The sequence below is a fragment of the Bubalus bubalis genome, chromosome 18 (genome assembly GCF_019923935.1).
Source record: "Bubalus bubalis isolate 160015118507 breed Murrah chromosome 18, NDDB_SH_1, whole genome shotgun sequence".
Classification (NCBI taxonomy): Eukaryota; Metazoa; Chordata; class Mammalia; order Artiodactyla; family Bovidae; genus Bubalus; species Bubalus bubalis.
This window is the reverse complement of record NC_059174.1, coordinates 39598630-39618829: the sequence shown is the minus strand read 5'-3', so window position 1 is coordinate 39618829 and position 20200 is coordinate 39598630. Positions and strand designations below refer to the sequence as shown.

Here is a 20200-nt window from a genome sequence, read left to right as displayed (position 1 = left end):
AAATTCCAGAGATATTGCTAGAAAGTCATTTTCACAATCATAAAATTGCTTCATCTGACTTCTCTTAACTTTTTCAAAATGACTCTTAAAACTACAGATTCTTTCTTATTTTACTTTACCATTTACAGGATAAACACTCTTCAAATGTATGGTGTAATTTGGAAGTGGATCCTATAAAGGTTCACATGTGTCTTTCCAAACCACTGCCCAGACTACGTTCCTGAATCTGTACGTTTTTCTGAGAATAAAGTCAATTAAAACCTTCTAGCTAGAACAATTCCTTATACAACTACTTGTAATAGCCTGTATTGCTTGTGTAGAAGCTCCCCCCCCTCCAAAAGGATATTGCTTTATTAAATATCAAACATTCATTAATACAAATGTTATTCCTAGGTTTCTGGCTGCATCAAATCCGAATTACTATTCTATTGTCCATCTGAATGCAAGTACTTTACATCTAATACATTTAAAAAAAATCAACATCTATGTGCCTTTTCTTCAAATAATTAACAACATGCTTGGCCAGAATGCCTCAAAGACTCAAACAGACACCTTCATATCTCTCCCAGTACTTAAATAATTATTTAAAAGATTGCAGTCTCAGGAGGTTTGATTCTCATTCAAGATGTGCATTTTCATCTGACCTAGAAAGCCCTGAAGAAGAAACTTAAGGAAACTAGGGGCAAAAGATCACAAGGCTGCGAAGGAAAATGTTCAATTCTGACAGCTGGAGATCTTAAGTGGAAATTTGCTAAAATAAACTTTCAGAAATCAGTGACCTTCAGCAATAGATTGCTATTCTCAGATCCTCAGAAACAGCAGACTCTACATGAAGTTGAAAGATTCTGCTTGTGAGTGACAGAACAAGATTTTGCAACACACCTGGTATTACTGAGTTTCACACTTTACCTTGTATACTTTCGTTCTTATCATTGTGCCATATTTTTCTCTATTGCTACCTTAAGGTCATATTAATCCTTAATCCTTCTGATATCTACTGTTGTGTTTCCCTTTACTGCTAATGATCCCTTCCTCAAATCTAGGCTTTGCTTATGCCTACTATAATCTCTTCTGCCAATCTTTCCAAGAACTTCCTATGATCACAACAAATAAGCTTTGCCCATAACTCTCTACTTTATACCTTCCTAAAGTTAACTTAAATACTTCTCCTTGAGTAAAATACTGCTAGTTCATACGAGGCCATGTGTATTTTGTGATGCTTATATTTATTTATCCCAACAACTCTGCCCTCAAACCCTAACTTCTCTAAATTATCTAATGGTCAAATCCACTGAGAACCCAGAGCCTTCCAAATTTCTTATTCTCATTCAGCAAGTTCTTGTACCACCTGAAAAATAATGACTTTGCAGATACGTATCCTGCCCCATTTGATCTATCACCTGGCATACCACTGATGATTTGGTCCATTTCATTCCTTGATCAATCTGAGGAGTTATCAATGCCCCAGTGTTACTTCAGGGACAATCACTACCCAAATTCTATACTTTAACTCTCTTGATACTGTAGTGTTAGTCAAACTAATTAATTATTAGATATGTCATCCAGCATCCAATCCTACCATCACAATCTCCAGCAGTTTAGTTCAGCCACTCAGTCATGTCCGACTCTTTATGACCCCATGGACTGCAGCATGCCAGGCCTCCCTGTCCATCACCAACTCCCAGTTTACCCAAACTCAGCTCCATTGAGTTGGTGATGCCATCCAACCATCTCATCCTCTGTTGTTGCCTTCTCCCGCCTTCAATCTTTCCCAGCACCAGGGTCTTTTGAATGAGTCAGCTCTTTGCATCAGGTGAACAAAGTATTGGAGTTTCAGCTTCAACATCAGTCTTTCCAAAGAACACTCAGGACTGATCTTCTTTAGGCTGGACTAGTTGGATCTCCTTGCAGTCCAAGGGGCTCTCAAGAGTCTTCTCCAACACCACAGTTCAAAAGCATCAATTCTTCAGTGCTCAGCTTTCTTTATAGTCCAACTCTCACATCCATATATGACCGCTGGAAAAACCATAGCCTTGACTAGACGGACATTACAGCAAAGTAATATCTCTGCTTTTTAATATGCTATCTAATTTGGTCATAGCTTTTCTTCCAAGGAGCACGTGTCTTTTAATTTCATGGTTCAAGTCACCATCTGCAGTGATTTTGGAGCCCCCAAAAATAAAGTTCTCCCACTGTTTCCACTGTTTCCCCATCTATTTGCCATGAAGTGATGGGACCAGATGCCATGATCTTAGTTTTCTGAATGTTGAGCTTTAAGCAATGTTTTCACTCTCCTCTTTCACTTTCATCAAGAGGCTCTTTAGTTCATTTTCACTTTCTGCCATAAGGGTGGTGTCATCTGCATATCTGAGGTTATTGATATTTTTCCTAGCAATCTTGATTCCAGCTTGTGCTTCATCCAGCCTGGCATTTCGCATGATGTACTCTGCATATAATTTAAATAAGCAGGGTGACAATATACAGCCTTGACAATATACAGCCTACTTCTTTTCCTATTTGGAACCAGTCTGTTGTTCCATGTCCAGTTCTAACTGTTGCTTCCTGACTTGCACACAGATTTCTCAAGAGGCAGGTCGGGTGGTCTGGTATTCCCATCTCTTTCAGAATTTTCCACAGTTTATTGTGATCCACACAGTCAAAGGCTTTGGCATAGTCAATAAAGCAGAAATAGATGTTCTTTTGGAACTCTTTTGCTTTTTCGATGATCCAGCAGATATTGGCAATTTGATCAACTGGTTCCTCTGCCTTTTCTAAAACCAGCTTGAACATCTGGAAGTTGACAGTTCACGTATTGCTGAAGCCTGGCTTGGAGAATTTTGAGCATTACTTTACTAGCGTGTGAGATGAGTGCAACTGCGCAGTAGTTTGAGCATTCTTTGGCATTGCTTTTCTTTGGGATTGGAAAGAAGACTGACCTTTTCCAGTCTTGTGGCCACTGCAGAGTTTTCCAAATTTGCTGGCCTATTGAGTGCAGTGCTTTCACAACATCATCTTTTAGGATTTGAAATCACTCAACTGGAATTCCATCCCCTTCACTAGCTTTGTTCATAGTGATGCTTTCTAAGCCCCACTGGACTTCACATTCCAGGATGTCTGGCTCTAGGTGAGTGATCACACCATCGTGATTATCTTGGTCATGAAGATCTTTTTTGTACAGTTCTTCTGTGTATTCTTGCCATCTCTTCTTAATATCTTCTGCTTCTGTTAGTTCCATACCATTTCTGTCCTTTATTGAGCCCATCTTTGCATGAAATGTTCCCTTGGTATCTCTAACTTTCTTGAAGAGATCTCTAGTCTTTCCCATTCTATTGTTTTCCTCTATTTCTTTTCACTGATCACTGAGGAAGGCTTTCTTATCTCTGCTTGCTATAGCCATACTTTAAATATTTTAGATACCAACCAGTAGTACTATTACCTCTTACCTACTTTATGGTAATTACAATATCCTAATATCATCAATACCAGCAGACTCTGTGATGCCAAATCTAGATCTTTATCTGTAATCAAGTAAATGCCAAGTCTCCACCACTAGTCTGTAACTGATACCTCTTCAAGAATGGGCCTTAGTGCCCATAAGGGGATGATATTATCAACTTCAGCTACCCTAACGTACTACCCAGCCCTACTACAATCCCTGCAGACCTTGCTTAACTCCACACAATATATATGTCATCCTGAAATAATTTAAGAAGTCCTCCAGTGTCTGGTTGGCTTCTGTAACAGTTCTTTTCTCTCTTGCATCTGGAACTATCAATGTACACCTCTATTAGTCTTTCATCCCTGAGCCAGTAACATGCTTTATTTTATCTCTCTCATCAAAGCCCTACCTGCATAGGTGGGGTCATAATTAGAGAGCTTCAAATAAATAATTCTACAATGAACCATGTTTCTTTGTGGTAGGAGGCCAATCTACCTGGAGAAATACATGATACCTGGTATTGGAGTCATGAAGACTCTAGTTCCAATTCTGGAATTTGAAAATATTATCACAAGATAATTTTGAAAGATTGCTACAAAACTGTCCCTAACTTTGGTCAGTGCAGAATCCAGAAGCACAGAAAAGTAGCTTAAATTCACTGACCCAAGTGTTATGAAAATCAAACAGCCTTAGATTTCCTGTTGGCAAGAAAAAAGGGTATGCTATTGTTAACCTTTCTTGTCATAACAGACAGAAGATTAAGGAATCCGTCTCCAAACTCAAAGAAAAGGCTTCTTGGGTTTTGAAGGTAAGTAAATTCTCAGATCTCAGACTTGGCTAGTCTTGGGTCATGGCTCTGTAGCATCTTCTAGCCTCTCAAATCACAAGAGTCTAGCTTCTGTATCGCCTCTTATTGTGCATCTGTCACAGTTACCCTTCACGGTTACCCTTCAAGTTGTAGGTCACTTTTATTTTCCTTCAAAGGAGTCTATCATTCTAATATGCCCTACAGATTTGTAAACATCTCTCTAGCCATTTTCACATTCTACATGAAGAGACATTCAACTTCATTTATATAAACCTTCTTATGGTATTTGCCTTAGCCAATATAACATAGGTCAGGGTGCAGGCATTGTATAAACACATGTGCTCTGAATTTTCAAAAACTTTTACAACACCCACATGTTAAAGCAATTTATAAAGGCATTACGATTTTTCTTAAGAACTATTTTTCCCCAAGTTAGATGGGCCAACTTGAAATGAAGCAAAAGAATTAAAAGTCAAAATGGAAAACAATAGAACAAAATGGAAATAATTAAGGAATAAAGATTCAGACTTTGGAGAAGGCAATGGCACCCCACTCCAGTACTCTTGCCTGGAAAATCCCATGGATGGAGGAGCCGGGAAGGCTGGAGTCCATGGGGTCACTGAGGGTCGGACACGAGTGAGCGACTTCCCTTTCACTTTTCACTATCATGCGTTGGAGAAGGAAATGGCAACCCACTCCAGTGCTCTTGCCTGGAGAATCCCAGGGATGGGGGATCCTGGTGGGCTGCCGTCTATGGGGTCGCACAGAGTCGAACACGACTGAAGCAATTTAGCAGTAGCAGCAGGGTTTCTCAATTTTAAAAAATTATCACCTCCTAAAAAGAACCATTGTGATAAACTAATTTTATATCATCAAATCAGTTAATTAAATATGATTTTAATTAGACTCAATTCTCTCTAACAAGAGAAATAAATACCAAGGAAAAAGATTCGGTTGGGTAGGGTGGACCTTCTCAACCCCCAGGAATCAATTTTTGCTTCTCTAGGTGCAAATGTCAACACCCAAGTTGACAAAATATGATTTAGATAGATCTCAATTGAAGTACTAATTCTGCTACTGCTGTGTGACCTTTAGGAGTTATTTAACTGTTCCAGTGCTCAGGTCTTCTATCTTTAAAATGGGAACCTTAAAGAGTGCCTCCCCCTAGGATTGCTAAAGTGTTTAAATGTCATATTTCATATTATTACTTAGCAGCAATTGGAATACAAGAAAGAACCAATTAATAAGTAAATTTGCTTCCACAGTTGTTATCATTTCTATTATTGGGGAAGTTCAGATGGGAGAAAACGACTCAGGGAAGCAAGTGAGTAAAAAGTCGATACAACAATAAAGAAGAGTCTTCAGTTTGAAGTGATAAAACACCTGACTTAAACCACCATTGTGTTCACTTTAAATTTGAGAGCATCTCTGTTGACAGGCTGTGTGGCCAAAGTGGCAAGTCAAAATCTGCATAAAAACAGAGTGTTCAGAATGTTCAGATAGTGGAGTGAAACATAAAGCATTCTGTTGTTTTGTTGCAGGAACTGGGGTGGAGACACCCATGGCCTGACAACTAGTGTCCAGCACATGGCTAAAATTTTCACCTAAAAACTAGGAAATGGCACCAAAGTGCTAGAGAGGAAGAACAATTCTAGAACCTCTTAGCTATTGCCCACACAAAATGGTAAGAGAAATTCTTTGTAAACCTTCTCCCTCCCACGTAGAGGGAAAAGGAATTTTTCTCAATATCTAATTTAAAATGGAAAAGTACTCACCAAAGGAAACATCACCAAAATGCAGAGCAGGAACATTAAAATGGAAGGTAGGTCCAATGACACAGCCTCTGGAAGTAAGAATACACATTGAGGGAATGGAAAGAGAATCCAGTGACTTCAAGGTAACAATCAAGAAGTGGTAACAATCAACAGTGAGCACTGAAAACCATGATTTGGCATTTAATCAATTACAGCATCATCTTGGACTCACAGAAACTGTGAGATGATGGTCAATCACAATGGTTCTTAAAATTCCTTTACAATTCTCAAACCTTTGGGTTTTAGCAAATGATGCTATGGTTAACTTACCACCATATTCCTACCAGTGATGAGGCAGAGAAGATACATCACTGAACTAATGGCACAAAATGTTAATGTGGATAAGATACACAACATGAAAAATTATTAACTCAGACAAGAAAAAATTATAGGTCTAATCCAGGTATAGACATCAAAGACTATCAATGATACCAATATTCCTTGGCCCACACTTTTATAAACCTGTTTTAATCCAGTTCCTAGCACCAACTAGCTGTGATCTTGGTCAATCACTTTGCCTCTGCAGGTCTCGGTTTTTTCCCTAACATATAAAAGAGAAGATGGGAATAGGTGGGCTTTAAGGACTCTTTAGCTGTTGATTTTCTGTTTCCCTCTCATGCAAGGCTCTTGCAGTGATGATCTTGGAGTGATGCTAGCTTAAAATAAATAACAGAGATTCCATAGCTTCTAGCTGACTTCAGGTGTGGTAGATAGTATAATGGTCCCCAAAGATGTCTATGTGCTAACAACCCCCAAAATCTATGAATATATTAGGTTACATGGCAAAGAATAATTAAGGTAGCAGAAGGAATTGAAGTTGCTAATTAACTGAACTTAAAATTAGGAAATTGGGCTTACCAGGTGCTGCTATTGGTAAAGAACCTGTCTACCAATGTAAGAGATATTAGAGATGTAAGAGATGAAGGTTTAATCCCTAGGTTGGGAAGATCCCCCGGAGGAGGGCATGGCAATCCACTCCAGTATTCTTGCATGGAGAACCCCATGGACTGAGGAGCCTGGAGGGCTACAATCCATAGGGTTGCAGAGAGTTGGACACGACATAAGTGACTTAGCAGGCATGCACGCAAGATACAGACATTAGCCTGAATTATCTAGTTGGGTTCAATGTAATCACTGGGGTCTTTAAAATCAGAACATGGAGGCAGAAGACAAGGTAGGAGTGAGGCAATGTGAGAAGGACTCAGCCAGCTTTTGCTAGGTTTGAAGATGGAGGAGGGAGACCATGAGCTGAAGACTGTGGGCGGCATCAAGAAGCCGAACAAGGTTAGGAAACGAATGCTCCCCAAGAGCTACCATAAACAAACACAGCCCTGGCCAATACTTTGATTTTAGCTCAGTAAGACCATACTTAGAATAATATGTGTGTATTGCTTTAAGCTGAGTTTGTGGTAATTTGTTACAGCAGCAATAGAAAACTAATATATCAGGTACTTGCTTATTCTTGCCTTTTTCCATGGTCCATGTCCCTAAAATCTCTAGACCAAAGGTAAGAACTGAAATATTTCCCCATTTGTGTGCCAGGCTTTCAAAAGTTATAGACACACAAATACCAGAAATCCCACCAAGCCTGAGTCTTCTAATCCACCCAGATCCAGATGCTGGTGATGTAGGTGTGTCATGCCACGCTGAATGCACCTGGTGCCCCAGTGACACTTCCGGCTGCTAGAAATCTGACTGTAATATGTTGAGAGGCTCCTGCAAGCCTGGGAGGAGAGATGACAACAAAGACTCAGTACAGGAAGTTTCAATTCTAAAAGCCTTTCCCAGGACCATCTATTCTATTTCATGCTAATAATCCAAAGTGGTTTCAGAAGGAGCAGCTGGTACTCAGGAGGAATTAGGATCCAGCTGAGAATGAAGTCAAATGAGCCTACAGATTAGATACTTGTAAAAAAAGTTTGGGGAGGCCAAAGTAACAAATAGATCAAAAGTGTCTGCGGTGCACAAAAGCATAAAGATATAGGAAAGAAGATCACAAAATTGCACAATGCAGTCGTTTAATCAGTGAAGCAGAAAAAAACCAGAGTTAAATCGCATTTGTTCAAAGGCACATATAACTAACAGAATGGCAGCTGAACCAACTGGGCTTAGACACTGTCACATCCATTCAAACAGGGATTCTGAATACTAGGACAGTCTCTGCCAAGATGGTACCCAACACCAATGCGGTGGTCTGTTAAGATTAGAATTTTAAAGACTAATAAATAGAGTGATTGAATTATTATGATGTTATGTAAAACAGACTAAATGAAAAATATGCTACAGTTAAACTTCATAAAGTCACATATGTAAAAATAGGAGAGTACAAAATTGTTTATAGGTAATTTTAAAAAACCACTTCAATTGTACAGTGTTGTTTATCCAACCACTTTAAGTACTGTGTCATGCAGCAGAAGAAATAAACAGAAATAGAAAAAAAATTCAGCAATAGTTTTGATAACTTTCAACGTATACTAGCTAAAATTATGTGGTATTGAGGAAAGATTACCTGACAGTAAAAGAACAAGGAATAAAATTTCAGAATTCACAATATAAACTTTATAGAGACTTCCTGGGCTATAAGGCCCAAGAGAGTATCCCTGGCAAAGCCATAAGTAAAATGAGTATTACTGTGTGGAACTGAAAATAAATAATAAATTATACACATATTTCAACGTTTATCATTAGACATTTATTTGTGACACCAGATATTTACCAAGTTTTCAAAATTACTGTTTGTGGTATGACATGCTAGAATAATTCTGGACAAATGCAATTTAGACAAGAATACTTCTCTTAGCAATTTGTAATTAGTTTTAGGATGAAATAAACATTCTTTCCACAGCCAGATTTTCCTTTCCTTTGCAAGAAACAAGGAATGAACATTCAAAAAAAAAATAATAATAAGCATGGGAGCTGGTATGAATGGTAAGGTCCAGAGACTTAAGAGACCTAAACTTCACAGAATACCTGGAGTATTAACTAGTCCAATCTTACTTGTAGGAAGGTTCCTAGAAGATTTCTAAACTGTTATTCACAGTGGAAAACCCAAGTACATCCTGATCTATTCAGACATTGCTGCTGCTGCTAAGTCGCTTCAGTCGTGTCTGACTCTGTGCAACCCCATAGACGGCAGCCCACCAGGCTCCCCCGTTCCTGGGATTCTCCAGGCAAGAACACTGGAGTGGGTTGCCATTTCCTTCTCCAATGCATGAAAGTGAAAAGTGAAAGTGAAGTTGCTCAGTTGTGTCCGACTCTTTGCAACCCCATGGACTACAGCCCACCAGGCTCCTCTGTCCATGGGATTTTCCAGGCAAGAGGACTGGAGTGGGGTGCCAGTGCCTTCTCCTAGTGACATGCAACACTACATAGTGCATGCTTGGGATCTTTAGAAGAGAGGAGAGATTTATAAATTCACCCATGAAATGACAGAACTATTATTCAATATTACAGGCTCTTGGAAATTAAAAAAAAATAACAGCCTCATTCAAATATAATTCCTATGCTATAAATTCACCCATTTAACAGGTACCATGTTGCAGCAGGTACATCCTTCTTTCTTTTCTCATTCCTTTTTATGGTCTCAATAACATTCCATTGTGTGAATAGACCATCTTTTATTTATCCATTCATCAGCTGGGAGACACTTGGATTATTTTCACCTTTTGGCTACTAAGAATAATGCAGTGTTAAACATTCACGTGCAAGTTTTTGTGTGGATTTCAATTTTCATTTTTCTTGGGTAGGTATCTAGGAATGGATTGCTAGATTATAAGGTAATTCAAAGTCTACCTCTTTGAAAAATCTGTCAGACTGTTCCAAAGTGGCTGGAAATTTCACATTCCCACCATCAGTGTATGAGGCTTCTTATTTCTCTACATTCTCTACAACACTTGCTATTTTCTATTTTTAAGTTATAGCCATCCACACAGGTATGAAGTTGTATCTCAATGTGGTTTCTATTTGCATCTCCTTGATGATTAATGATGTTGAGAGTCTATTCATATGGTGTTAGTTATTTGCATATCTTTTTTAGAGAAAAGTCTGCTCAGATGGTTTGCCCATTTTTAACTGGGTTGTCTTTTGGTTAGTGAGTGTTCTGTATATACCTTAAGTAGACGCCCCTTTTCAGATACATGATTTTACAAATATTTTTTCCCATTTTGTAGTTTGCTTTTTTAATTTCTTAATAGTGTCCTTTGAAGCACAAAATTTAAAAATTCTGATAAAGTCTAATTTACTTACTTTTCCTTTGATTGCTTATACTTAGGTGTCATATTTAAGAAACCTTTGCCTAATCTCAAAGTCATGTATATTTACAACTATGTTTTATTTTAAAAGTTTTATAGTTTTAGTTGTTACATTTAGGTCTTTGGTCTATGTGTGTGTTAGTCGCTTAGTCATGTCTGACTCTTTTGTGACTCCATAGACTGTACCTCACCAGGCTCCTCTGTCCATGGGATTATCTGAGTAAGAATACTGGGGTGGGTTGCCATTCCCTTCTCCAGGGCATCTTCTTGACACAGTTATCGAACCCAGGTCTCCTGCATTGCAGGTGGATTCTTTACCGTCTGAGCCACCAGGGAAGTCCATATTAATTCTGTATACAGTGTGAGATGGAGGGGGGCTTCCATGGAGCTTTATTCTTTTCAATGTAGATATCCAGATGCTCTAGCATCATTTGTTGAAAATGCTATCCTTTTTCCCATTGAATTTTCTTGATATTCTTGATAAAAATAAACTGACCATAACCATATGAATTTATTTTTGGAATCTCAATTCTGTGCCATTGATCTACATGTCTATCTTAATACTAGTATAACACATTCTTGATTACTGCATCAAAACTGTAGTATGTTTTGAAATGGGATATAGAAGTTCTCCAAATTTAGGGTTTTTTAAAAAAATTATTTTGGCTATTCTGGATTTCTTGCCTTTCCATATAAACTTTAATATCAGCTCATCAATTACTGCAAAAAGGACAGCTGGAATTTTGATAGAATCATGTTGAATCTATACATCACTTTGTGAAATTTTGCCATCATAGGTTAATATTAAGTCTTCTAATCTATGTCACTTATTTAGGTCTTCTTTTAAATTCATTTTTGATGAGGTTTTGTAGTTTTCAATGTGCAAGTCTAACACTTTTTTTTGTTTCATTTATTCCCAACTAAACCTATATGCAGGTCAGGAAGCAAAAGTTAGAACTGGACATGGAACAACAGACTGGTTCCAAATAGGAAAAGGAGTACGTCAAGGCTGTATATTGTCACCCTGCTTATTTAACTTCTATGCAGAGTACATCATGAGAAACGCTGGACTGGAAGAAACACAAGCTGGAATCAAGATTGGAATCAAGAAATATCAATAACCTTAGATATGCAGATGACACCACCCTTATGGCAGAAAATGAAGAGGAACTAAAAAGCCTCTTGATGAAAGTGAAAGAAGAGAGTGAAAAAGTTGGCTTAAAGCTCAACATTCAGAAAACTAAGATCATGCTATCCAGTCCCATCACTTCATGGGAAATAGATGGGGAAACAGTGGAAACAGTGTCAGACTTTATTTTTTTGGGCTCCAAAATCACTGCAGATGGTGACTGCAGTCATGAAATTAAAAGACACTTACTGCTTGGAAGGAAAGTTATGACCAACCTAGATAGCATATTCAAAAGCAGAGACATTCAGTTCAGTTCAGTTGCTCAGTTGTGTCCGACTCTTTGCTACCCCATGAATCGCAGCATGCCAGGCCTCCCTGTCCATCACAAACTCCCAGAGTCCACTCAGACTCATGTCCATCGAGTCAGTGATACCATCCAGCCATCTCATCCTCGGTCGTCCCCTTCTCCTCCTGCTCCAATCCCTCCCAGCATCAGAGTCTTTTCCAATGAGTCAACTCTTCGCATGAGGTGGCCAAAGTACTGGAGTTTCAGCTTCAGCATCATTCCCTCCAAAGAAATCCCAGGGCTGATCTCCTTCAGAATGGATTGGTTGGATCTCCTTGCAGTCCAAGGGACTCTCAAGAGTCTTCTCCAACACCACAGTTCAAAAGCATCAATTCTTCGGCGCTCAGCTTTCTTCACAGTCCAACTCTCACATCCATACATGACCACAGGAAAAACCATAGCCTTGACTAGACGGACCTTTATTGGCAAAGTAATGTCTCTGCTTTTGAATATGCTATCTAGCTTGGTCATAACTTTCCTTCCAAGGAGTAAACGTCTTTTAATTTCATGGCTGCAGTCACCATCTGCAGTGATTTTGGAGCCCAAAAAAATAAAGTCTGACACTGTTTCCACTGTTTCCCCATCTATTTCCTGTGAAGTCATGGGACCAGATGCCATGATCTTCGTTTTCTGAATGTTGAGATTTAAGCCAGCTTTTTCACTCTCCACTTTCATCAAGAGGCTTTTTAGTTCCTCTTCACTTTCTGCCATAAGGGTGGTGTCATCTGCATATCTAAGGTTATTGATATTTCTTGATTCCAATCTTGATTCCGGCTTGTGTTTCTTCCAGTCCAGCGTTTCTCATGATGTACTCTGCATAGAAGTTAAATAAGCAGGGTGACAATATACAACCTTGATGTACTCCTTTTCCTATTTGGAACCAGTCTGTTGTTCCATGTCCAATTCTAAGTGTTGCTTCCTGACCTGCATACAGATTTCTCAGGAGGCAGGTCAGGTGGTCTGGTATTCCCATCTCTTGAAGAATTTTCCACAGTTTATTGTGATCCACACAGTCAAAGGCTTTGGCATAGTCAATAAAGCAGAAACAGACATTTTTCTGGAACTCTCTTGCTTTTTCCATGATCCAGCACATGTTGGCAATTTGGTCTCTGGTTCCTCTGCCTTTTCTAAAACCAGCTTGAACATCAGGAAGCTCATGGTTCATGTATTGCTGAAGCCTGGCTTGGAGAATTTTGAGCATTACTTTACTAGCGTGTGAGATGAGTGCAATTGTGCGGTAGTTTGAGCATTCTTTGGCATTGCCTTTCTTTGGGATTGGAATGAAAACTGACTTTTTCCAGTCCTGTGGCCACTGCTGAGTTTTCCAAATTTGCTGGCATATTTAGTGCAGTATTTTCACAGCATCATCTTTCAGGATTTGAAATAGTTCAACTGGAATTCTATCACCTCCACTAGCTTTGTTCGTAGTGATGCTTTCTAAGGCCCACTTGACTTCACATTCCAGGATGTCTGGCTGTAGGTCAGTGATCACACCATTGTGATTACCTGGGTCATGAAGATCTTTTTTGTACAGTTCTTCTGTGTATTCTTGCCATCTCTTCTTAATATCTTCTGCTTCTGTTAGGGCCATATCATTTCTGTCCTTTATCAAGCCCATCTTTGCATGAAATGTTCCCTTGGTATCTCTAATTTTCTTGAAGAGATCTCTAGTCTTTCCCATTCTGTTGTTTTCCTCTATTTCTTTGCATTGCTCGCTGAGGAAGGCTTTCTTATCTCTTCTTGCTATTCTTTGGAACTCTGCATTCAGATGCTTATATTTTTTCCTTTTCTCCTTTGCTTTTCACTTCCCTTCTTTTCACAGCTATTTGTAAGGCCTCCCCAGACAGCCATTTTGCTTTTCTGCATTTCTTTTTCATGGGGATGGTCTTGATCCCTGTCTCCTGTACAATGGCACAAACCTCATTCCATAGTTCATCAGGCACTCTACAGATCTAGGCCCTTAAATCTATTTCTCACTTCCACTGTATAATCATAAGAGATTTGATTTAGGTCATACCTGAATGGTCTAGTGATTTTCCATACTTCCCACATCCAAGGTAAGAGAAACCCAAGTAAGATGGTAGGTGTTGCAAGAGGGCATCAGCGGGCAGACACACTGAAACCATACTCACAGAAAACCAGTCAATCTAATCACACTAGGACCACAGCCTTGTCTAACTCAATGAAACTAAGCCATACCGTGTGGGGCCACCCAAGATGGCCGGGTCATGGTGGAGAGGTCTGACAGAGTGTGGTCCACTGGAGAAGGGAATGGCAAACCACTTCAGTATTCTTGCCTTGAGAACCCCATGAACAGTATGAAAAGGCAAAATGATAGGATACTGAAAAAGGAACTCCCCAGGTCAGTAGGTGCCCAATATGCTACTGGAGATCAGTGGAGAAATAACTCCAGAAAGAATGAAGGGATGGAACCAAAGCAAAAACAATACCCAGCTGTGGATGTGACTGGTGATAGAAGCAAGGTCCAATGCTGTAAAGAGCAATACTGCATAGGAACCTGGAATGTCAGGTCCATGAATCAAGGCAAATTGGAAGTGGTCAAACAAGAGATGACAAGAATGAATGTCGACATTCTAGGAATCAGCGAACTGAAATGGACTGGAATAGGTGAATTTAACTCAGATGACCATTATATCTACTACTGCGGGCAGGAATCCCTCAGAAGAGATGGAGTAGCCATCATGGTCAACAAGAGTCCGAAATGCAGTACTTGGATGCAATCTCAAAAACAACAGAATGATCTCTGTTCGTTTCCAAGGCAAACCATTCAATATCACGGTAATCCAAGTCTATGCCCCAACCAGTAATGCTGATGAAGCTGAAGTTGAACGGTTCTATGAAGACCTACAAGACCTTTTAGAACTAACACCCAAAAAAGGTGTCCTTTTCATTATAGGGGACTGGAATGCAAAAGTAGGAAGTCAAGAAACACCTGGAGTAACAGGCAAATTTGGCCTTGGAATACGGAATGAAGCAGGGCAAAGACTAATAGAGTTTTGCCAAGAAAATGCACTGGTCATAGCAAACACCCTCTTCCAACAACACAAGAGAAGACTCTACACATGGACATCACCAGATAGTCAACACCAAAATCAGATTGATTATGTTCTTTGCAGCCAAAGATGGAGAAGCTCTATACAGTCAACAGAAACAAGACCAGGAGCTGACTGTGGCTCAGATCATGAACTCCTTATTACCAAATTCAGCAGAGACATTACTTTGCCAACAAAGGTTCATCTAGTCAAGGCTATGGTTTTTCCAGTGGTAATGAATGGATGTGAGAGTTGGACTGTGAAGAAAGCTGAGTGCCGAAGAATTGATGCTTTTGAACTGTGGTGTTGGAGAAGACTCTTGTGAGTCCCTTGGACTGCAAGGAGATCCAACCAGTCCATCCTAAAGGACATAAGTCCTGGGTGTTCACTGGAAGGACTGATGCTGAGGCCGAAACTCCAATACTTCGGCCACCTCATGCAAAAAGTTGACTCATTTGAAAAGACCCTGATGCTGGGAGGGATTGGGGGCAGGAGGAGAAGGGAATGACAGAGGATGAGATGGCTGGATGGCATCACTGACTCACGAGTTTGGGTAAACTCTGGGAGTTGGTGATGGACAGGGAGGCCTGGCGTGCTGTGATTCATGGGGTCACAAAGAGTCAGACACGACTGAGCAACTGAACTGAACTGAACTGATATTCTTTTAACTATTGTAAGAGGAATTTTCTTAATTTCATTTTTGAATTTTTATTGCTACTCTCCAGAAATACAATTGATTTTTGTATATGAGCCTATATTGTGTAATTTTTCTGAACTCAATTGCTAGCTCTATAGCTTTCTGGTGGAATCCTTAGAATATTCTACATATAAAATCACATCATCTGCAAAGAGAGATAGTTTTACTTCTTCCTTTTCAATCTGAAATCTTTTATTTCTTTTTCTTGCCTAATTGCCTTGGACAGAACTTTCAATACAATGTTAAACAAAAACAACTTTCAGTTTTATTTTTTCTCTATTGTTTTTCTTTTTTATTTCATTAATTTCCACTTTAATCTTTATTATTTCCTTCCTTGTGCTTGCTTTGGATTTAGTTAGCTCTTCTTTTTCAAGTTTCATAAGGTAGAAATTTAGGTTATTGATTTGAGATCTTTTTTCTTTTTAAATACAGGCACTCACAGCTATCAATTTCCCTCAAAGCACTACTTTTACCACAGCTCATAAGTTTTGGTACTCTGTTCTGCTTTCATTTATCTCAAAGTATTTTGTAATTTTTTTCTTTGACCTATTGGTAATTTAGGAGTGTTTTTTAACTTCCACATATTTGTAAATTCTCTACATTTTCTTCTACTTTTGATTTTTCATTTTATTCCTTTATAGTTGAAGAACACACTCTGCATGATTCAAATTATTAAAATTTATTGAGAGTTGCTTTATGGCTTCATTCATGGTCTATTCTGGAAAATGCTCCAAGTGTACCTGTTGGGTGGCGAGTTCTACAGGTGTCTGTTAGGTGTAGTTGGTTTACGGTATTATTCAGCTCTTCTATTAAGATATTCTGGCGAGCTGTTCTATCCATTATTGAAAGTAGGGTAGTGACATCTCCATTTATTACTGTTCAATTACCTATTTCTCTCTTCCATTATGTAAGCTTCTGCTTCACGTATTTTTGGGATCTGTTGTTAACTGTGTCCATATTTATTTCCTCATAGTTCTGTGGGCTGGAAGTCCAAGATCAATGTGTTGGCAGGGTTGGTTTCTTATGAGGAACTTTCTCTTTTGCTCACAAATGGGTACCTTCTCCCTGTGTCTTCTCACAGTCTTTTCCTATTTGTGTATCTGTCCTAATGTCCTCTTCTGACAAGGACATCATTCATATTAGATTAAGGCCCATTCATATGACCTCATTTTTCCTTAATTACTTCTTTAAAAGTCTTATCTCCAAGTGCAGTCACATTGTAAAGTACTGGGTGTTAGGACTTCAACATATGAATTTTGAGAGAATGTAATGCACCCTATAACAGAGATAGTTAGGTCAAAGAATTGAGAAGAAATGGTAATCACCTTCGAGTCAATCTTAAGATTCTACATTTTCAGTAGATATCTTAAGATCAATAAGTTTTCCTAGGATCATTCAGGCCTCAGAAATGTGCTTGTCTCTTTTCTATGTCATCTCTAGAACCCAAGGGAGAGACCTCAGCTGTGGATGGAGTGAGGTCCTGCTAGGCTGCTGCTGCTGCTAAGTCGCTTCAGTCGTGTCTGACTCTGTGCGACCCCACAGTTGGCAGCCTACCAGGCTCCCCTGTCCCTGGGATTCTCCAGGCAAGAACACTGAAGTCAGTTGCCATTTCCTTCTCCAATGCATGAAAGTGAAAAGTGAAAGTGAAGTCACTCAGTTGAGTCCGACTCTTAGTGACCCCGTGGACTGCAGCCTACCAGGCTCCTCTGTCCATGGGATTTTCCAGGCAAGAGTACTGGAGTGGGTTGCCATTGCCTTCTCACTGCTAGGCTACTGAACCAAAATAAGAGAGACTATCAACTAATTAACAACCTGTTGCTGTGGGAATCCAAATAGAATCTGCAATCTATTCTGAAGACATGAACTTCTAAAGCACCAGGAACCAAAGTTATAGGTCTGCCAATGGGCTGGTCACAGAAAACTTCTTCTTAAAACCTGAAGACAAACAGAGCAGCCAGGGAAGGGATCAAAAGATGTCTAGCACAAAAGTTGCAAGTGTCTCACACTGACTGACAGACACTATAAGTAGATTTTATAATTTCTGACGGCATTAGACGTAAGACCATTTAAATAAGTTCCTTAAAATAAAAACAAAAGATGGGGAAAAAAACAAAAGATGAAAGTTTAGAGAAACTATTAATAGGGTAACAGCCAAAGCTTAGTCATAGAAGATGATTTTATCCAGGTGTTAGTACCTTACTTTCCCTAAACATACTAAAACAGAGAGAGTAAGCAGAAACTAATTTAAGTCTTTATTTTATATGGTTATAATTTAAAGAAAAACTAGATCCCAAAAGAGCAGCTGCATCCATGTTACAAGAAGTTATACATGTCTACTAGAGAAACACTGGTAGAAATTTAAAACTCCCTTATGTATTGACATATTCATATCAACAAAGACAGATATGGATATTCAAGACATGATCTAGTTCTGGTTTTTAAAATAATTTTATGAGAGGATTTTATTTTTACATTTTATGTTTGTGCCTGGATTTTAAAAAGTAATCAGTAGGGAGTCATATTGTTATTTTCAGATAGGTATCAATAGTGTTATTAACAAAAAATAAACATTCTGTCAACCTAGTAATTCTCCATTAATGGGTGAAGTGATCTAGTTTCGAAGTTTAAGAAAGCAGTAGGTAAAAACTTCAGTTTCCATATTACTTGTAGAAGCAACTTACCTAATGGTCAATTTCACAGGCTCAGGTGACCCATTCACATTGACTAGGAACTCTTCTTCAAAGTGCCCTAGGATAGCAGAACTGAAGGAGATCTGGACAGCCTGGACTCCGCTTGGTTTGATGATGCCTTCTTTGGGACTGAAAACAAAGCAGGCCCCCAGAGGTGAAACTGGAGGGACCACATTGAAGAGGGCATCAATGCTGCCTTTGTTGGATAGCACTGCCTGTATCAAAAAGACAGGAATGAAAAAAGTAGGCAACGGGACTCCAATTTATTTTCATATAAGCACCAAAACAGAGACAGCTGCAGGAAGACAGCTCCAAAGAAAAACTTCAGGGGAAAAATGAACAGTGTTCTGCTTAAAGACAGGAGTCCCAAGCCAGAAAATAATTTTGTGTTTTTATCTCCTCTTTAAAATGGAGTTAGTCATACGTATTATACTTATGCTATAAAGACTGATCATAATCACATCTACTGAAGAAGAACCTTAAAATACCTTTTATTCTATCCATGAAATTATCAAGGGAAGGTAGGTCTTTCTCTTATACACATGAGAAGGCTGGGATTAAGTGACATGCTGAAAAGTAAAAATCAAGTTAGAACAGAGGAGCAAGAACTATCTAAGCCTATCTTTATAATGTAGCTTGAATAATGTAGATAAGATATAATTGTGGATTTCAGATTGCAAAGATTCTCTTTGTTGCACCATTAGATTTCATTCTATTGTGATATTTTCATCTCAAACTCTAACGGAGGGATAACTGTTTGGGGATGCTTATGCAAGCTACTGTTTTACTACAGAGAAGTTTTATTCCTATATATCAGTTTCTGGAACCAATTTGCCCATATTTGATTGCACACTAGGTGTGTGTGTAAAAAGCTCATGCTTGGCATTTAGAGGCCTCTACGCTGGCTCTGTCCACTGCTCCTGCTGCCACTTGCCACAGGTGCTGCCATGAGCCTGTAGTATTGCCACACAGTTCTATTCCTGGACTTCTAGAACACAGTCTCCATTCCTTGCCAGTGTTCGCACCTGAGCAAGTGAACAGCCATTCTCTCTATGTAGAAAGTGCCCTCAACCTACTCTCAAACACTGGAGGGAAAAAAAAGAGATAATGAAGAAAGATTCAAAAAGGTATATGAGGCATGTCAGGAACTAAGCAAGCCAAGAGAGAATTTCCAAAAGAGGTTGAATGTGGACAGAGGTCAAGGAGAATAAGCTTTGAGAAAATGCTGCTGCTGCTAAGTTGCTTCAGTCGTGTCCGACTCTGTGCGACCCCATGGACTGCAGCCTACCAGGCTCCTCCATCCATGGGATTTTCCAGGCAAGAGTACTGGAGTGGGGTGCCATTGCCTTCTCCGTGAGAAAATGCTACAGGTACTTTATTTTTAATTAGGCCATCCCTGCCCTCAAAGAAGAAAGTAATTCCAAAAGAGCGTGATTGTGGAATCCAGAGTACAAATGTTTAGGGAGTGCGCAGGTGTAGAGGAAATAGTGATTGACTGTTCCAGATTGCTGTTTTGACAATATTAGTGGTAAAAAGAGAAAATGGGGATGGCAAAGCTGTAGGAAGGTATGGTAGAGGATATCTAGTCTATTTATATTTTTAAATGCGATAATGCACTCAAGGCCCAGACTAGATGTTTGATGTTGTAATAAGGGAAGAGGACTAGGTAACCAAGGTAATAGGACTTAGGTGGGTGTAGGGGGTCCACTAGATTAGGTTGCCTCCTGAGGAGCAGAGAAGAAGGAAACAAGAGCATAAGTAGGATAGAGACAGGGGCTCTTGCAAAGGAAGAAACTGCTCCTGCCAAGAGAAGATGGATGAGTCACCAAAAAATACCTGTTACTTGATGTTACTCATCTTTTTACATTTATTTACCATTTCCCTTGTTCTAAGTTCCTTGGTCATAGGAATCATGTTTTATTCTTTACTCCTTTTAAAAAGACCATGTAGAAAAGTGATTATGACCATGGTCTC

General features: G+C 39.2%; 1 protein-coding gene across 2 annotated transcripts in view; it reads right to left on the bottom strand.

Annotated features, from left to right (window-relative positions):
* The window catches only part of HYDIN (HYDIN axonemal central pair apparatus protein), a 420256-nt gene that overhangs the window by 200624 nt on the left and 199432 nt on the right, over window positions 1–20200 (bottom strand). For both annotated transcript variants that reach the window (XM_044932144.2, XM_044932145.2), the window contains exons 13-14: window positions 18218–18441; window positions 6023–6090 (exon numbers count right to left, since the gene is read on the bottom strand). In XM_044932144.2, coding sequence (XP_044788079.2) covers window positions 6023–6090; window positions 18218–18441 — 292 coding nt within the window. The remainder of the gene's footprint in view (window positions 1–6022; window positions 6091–18217; window positions 18442–20200) is intronic.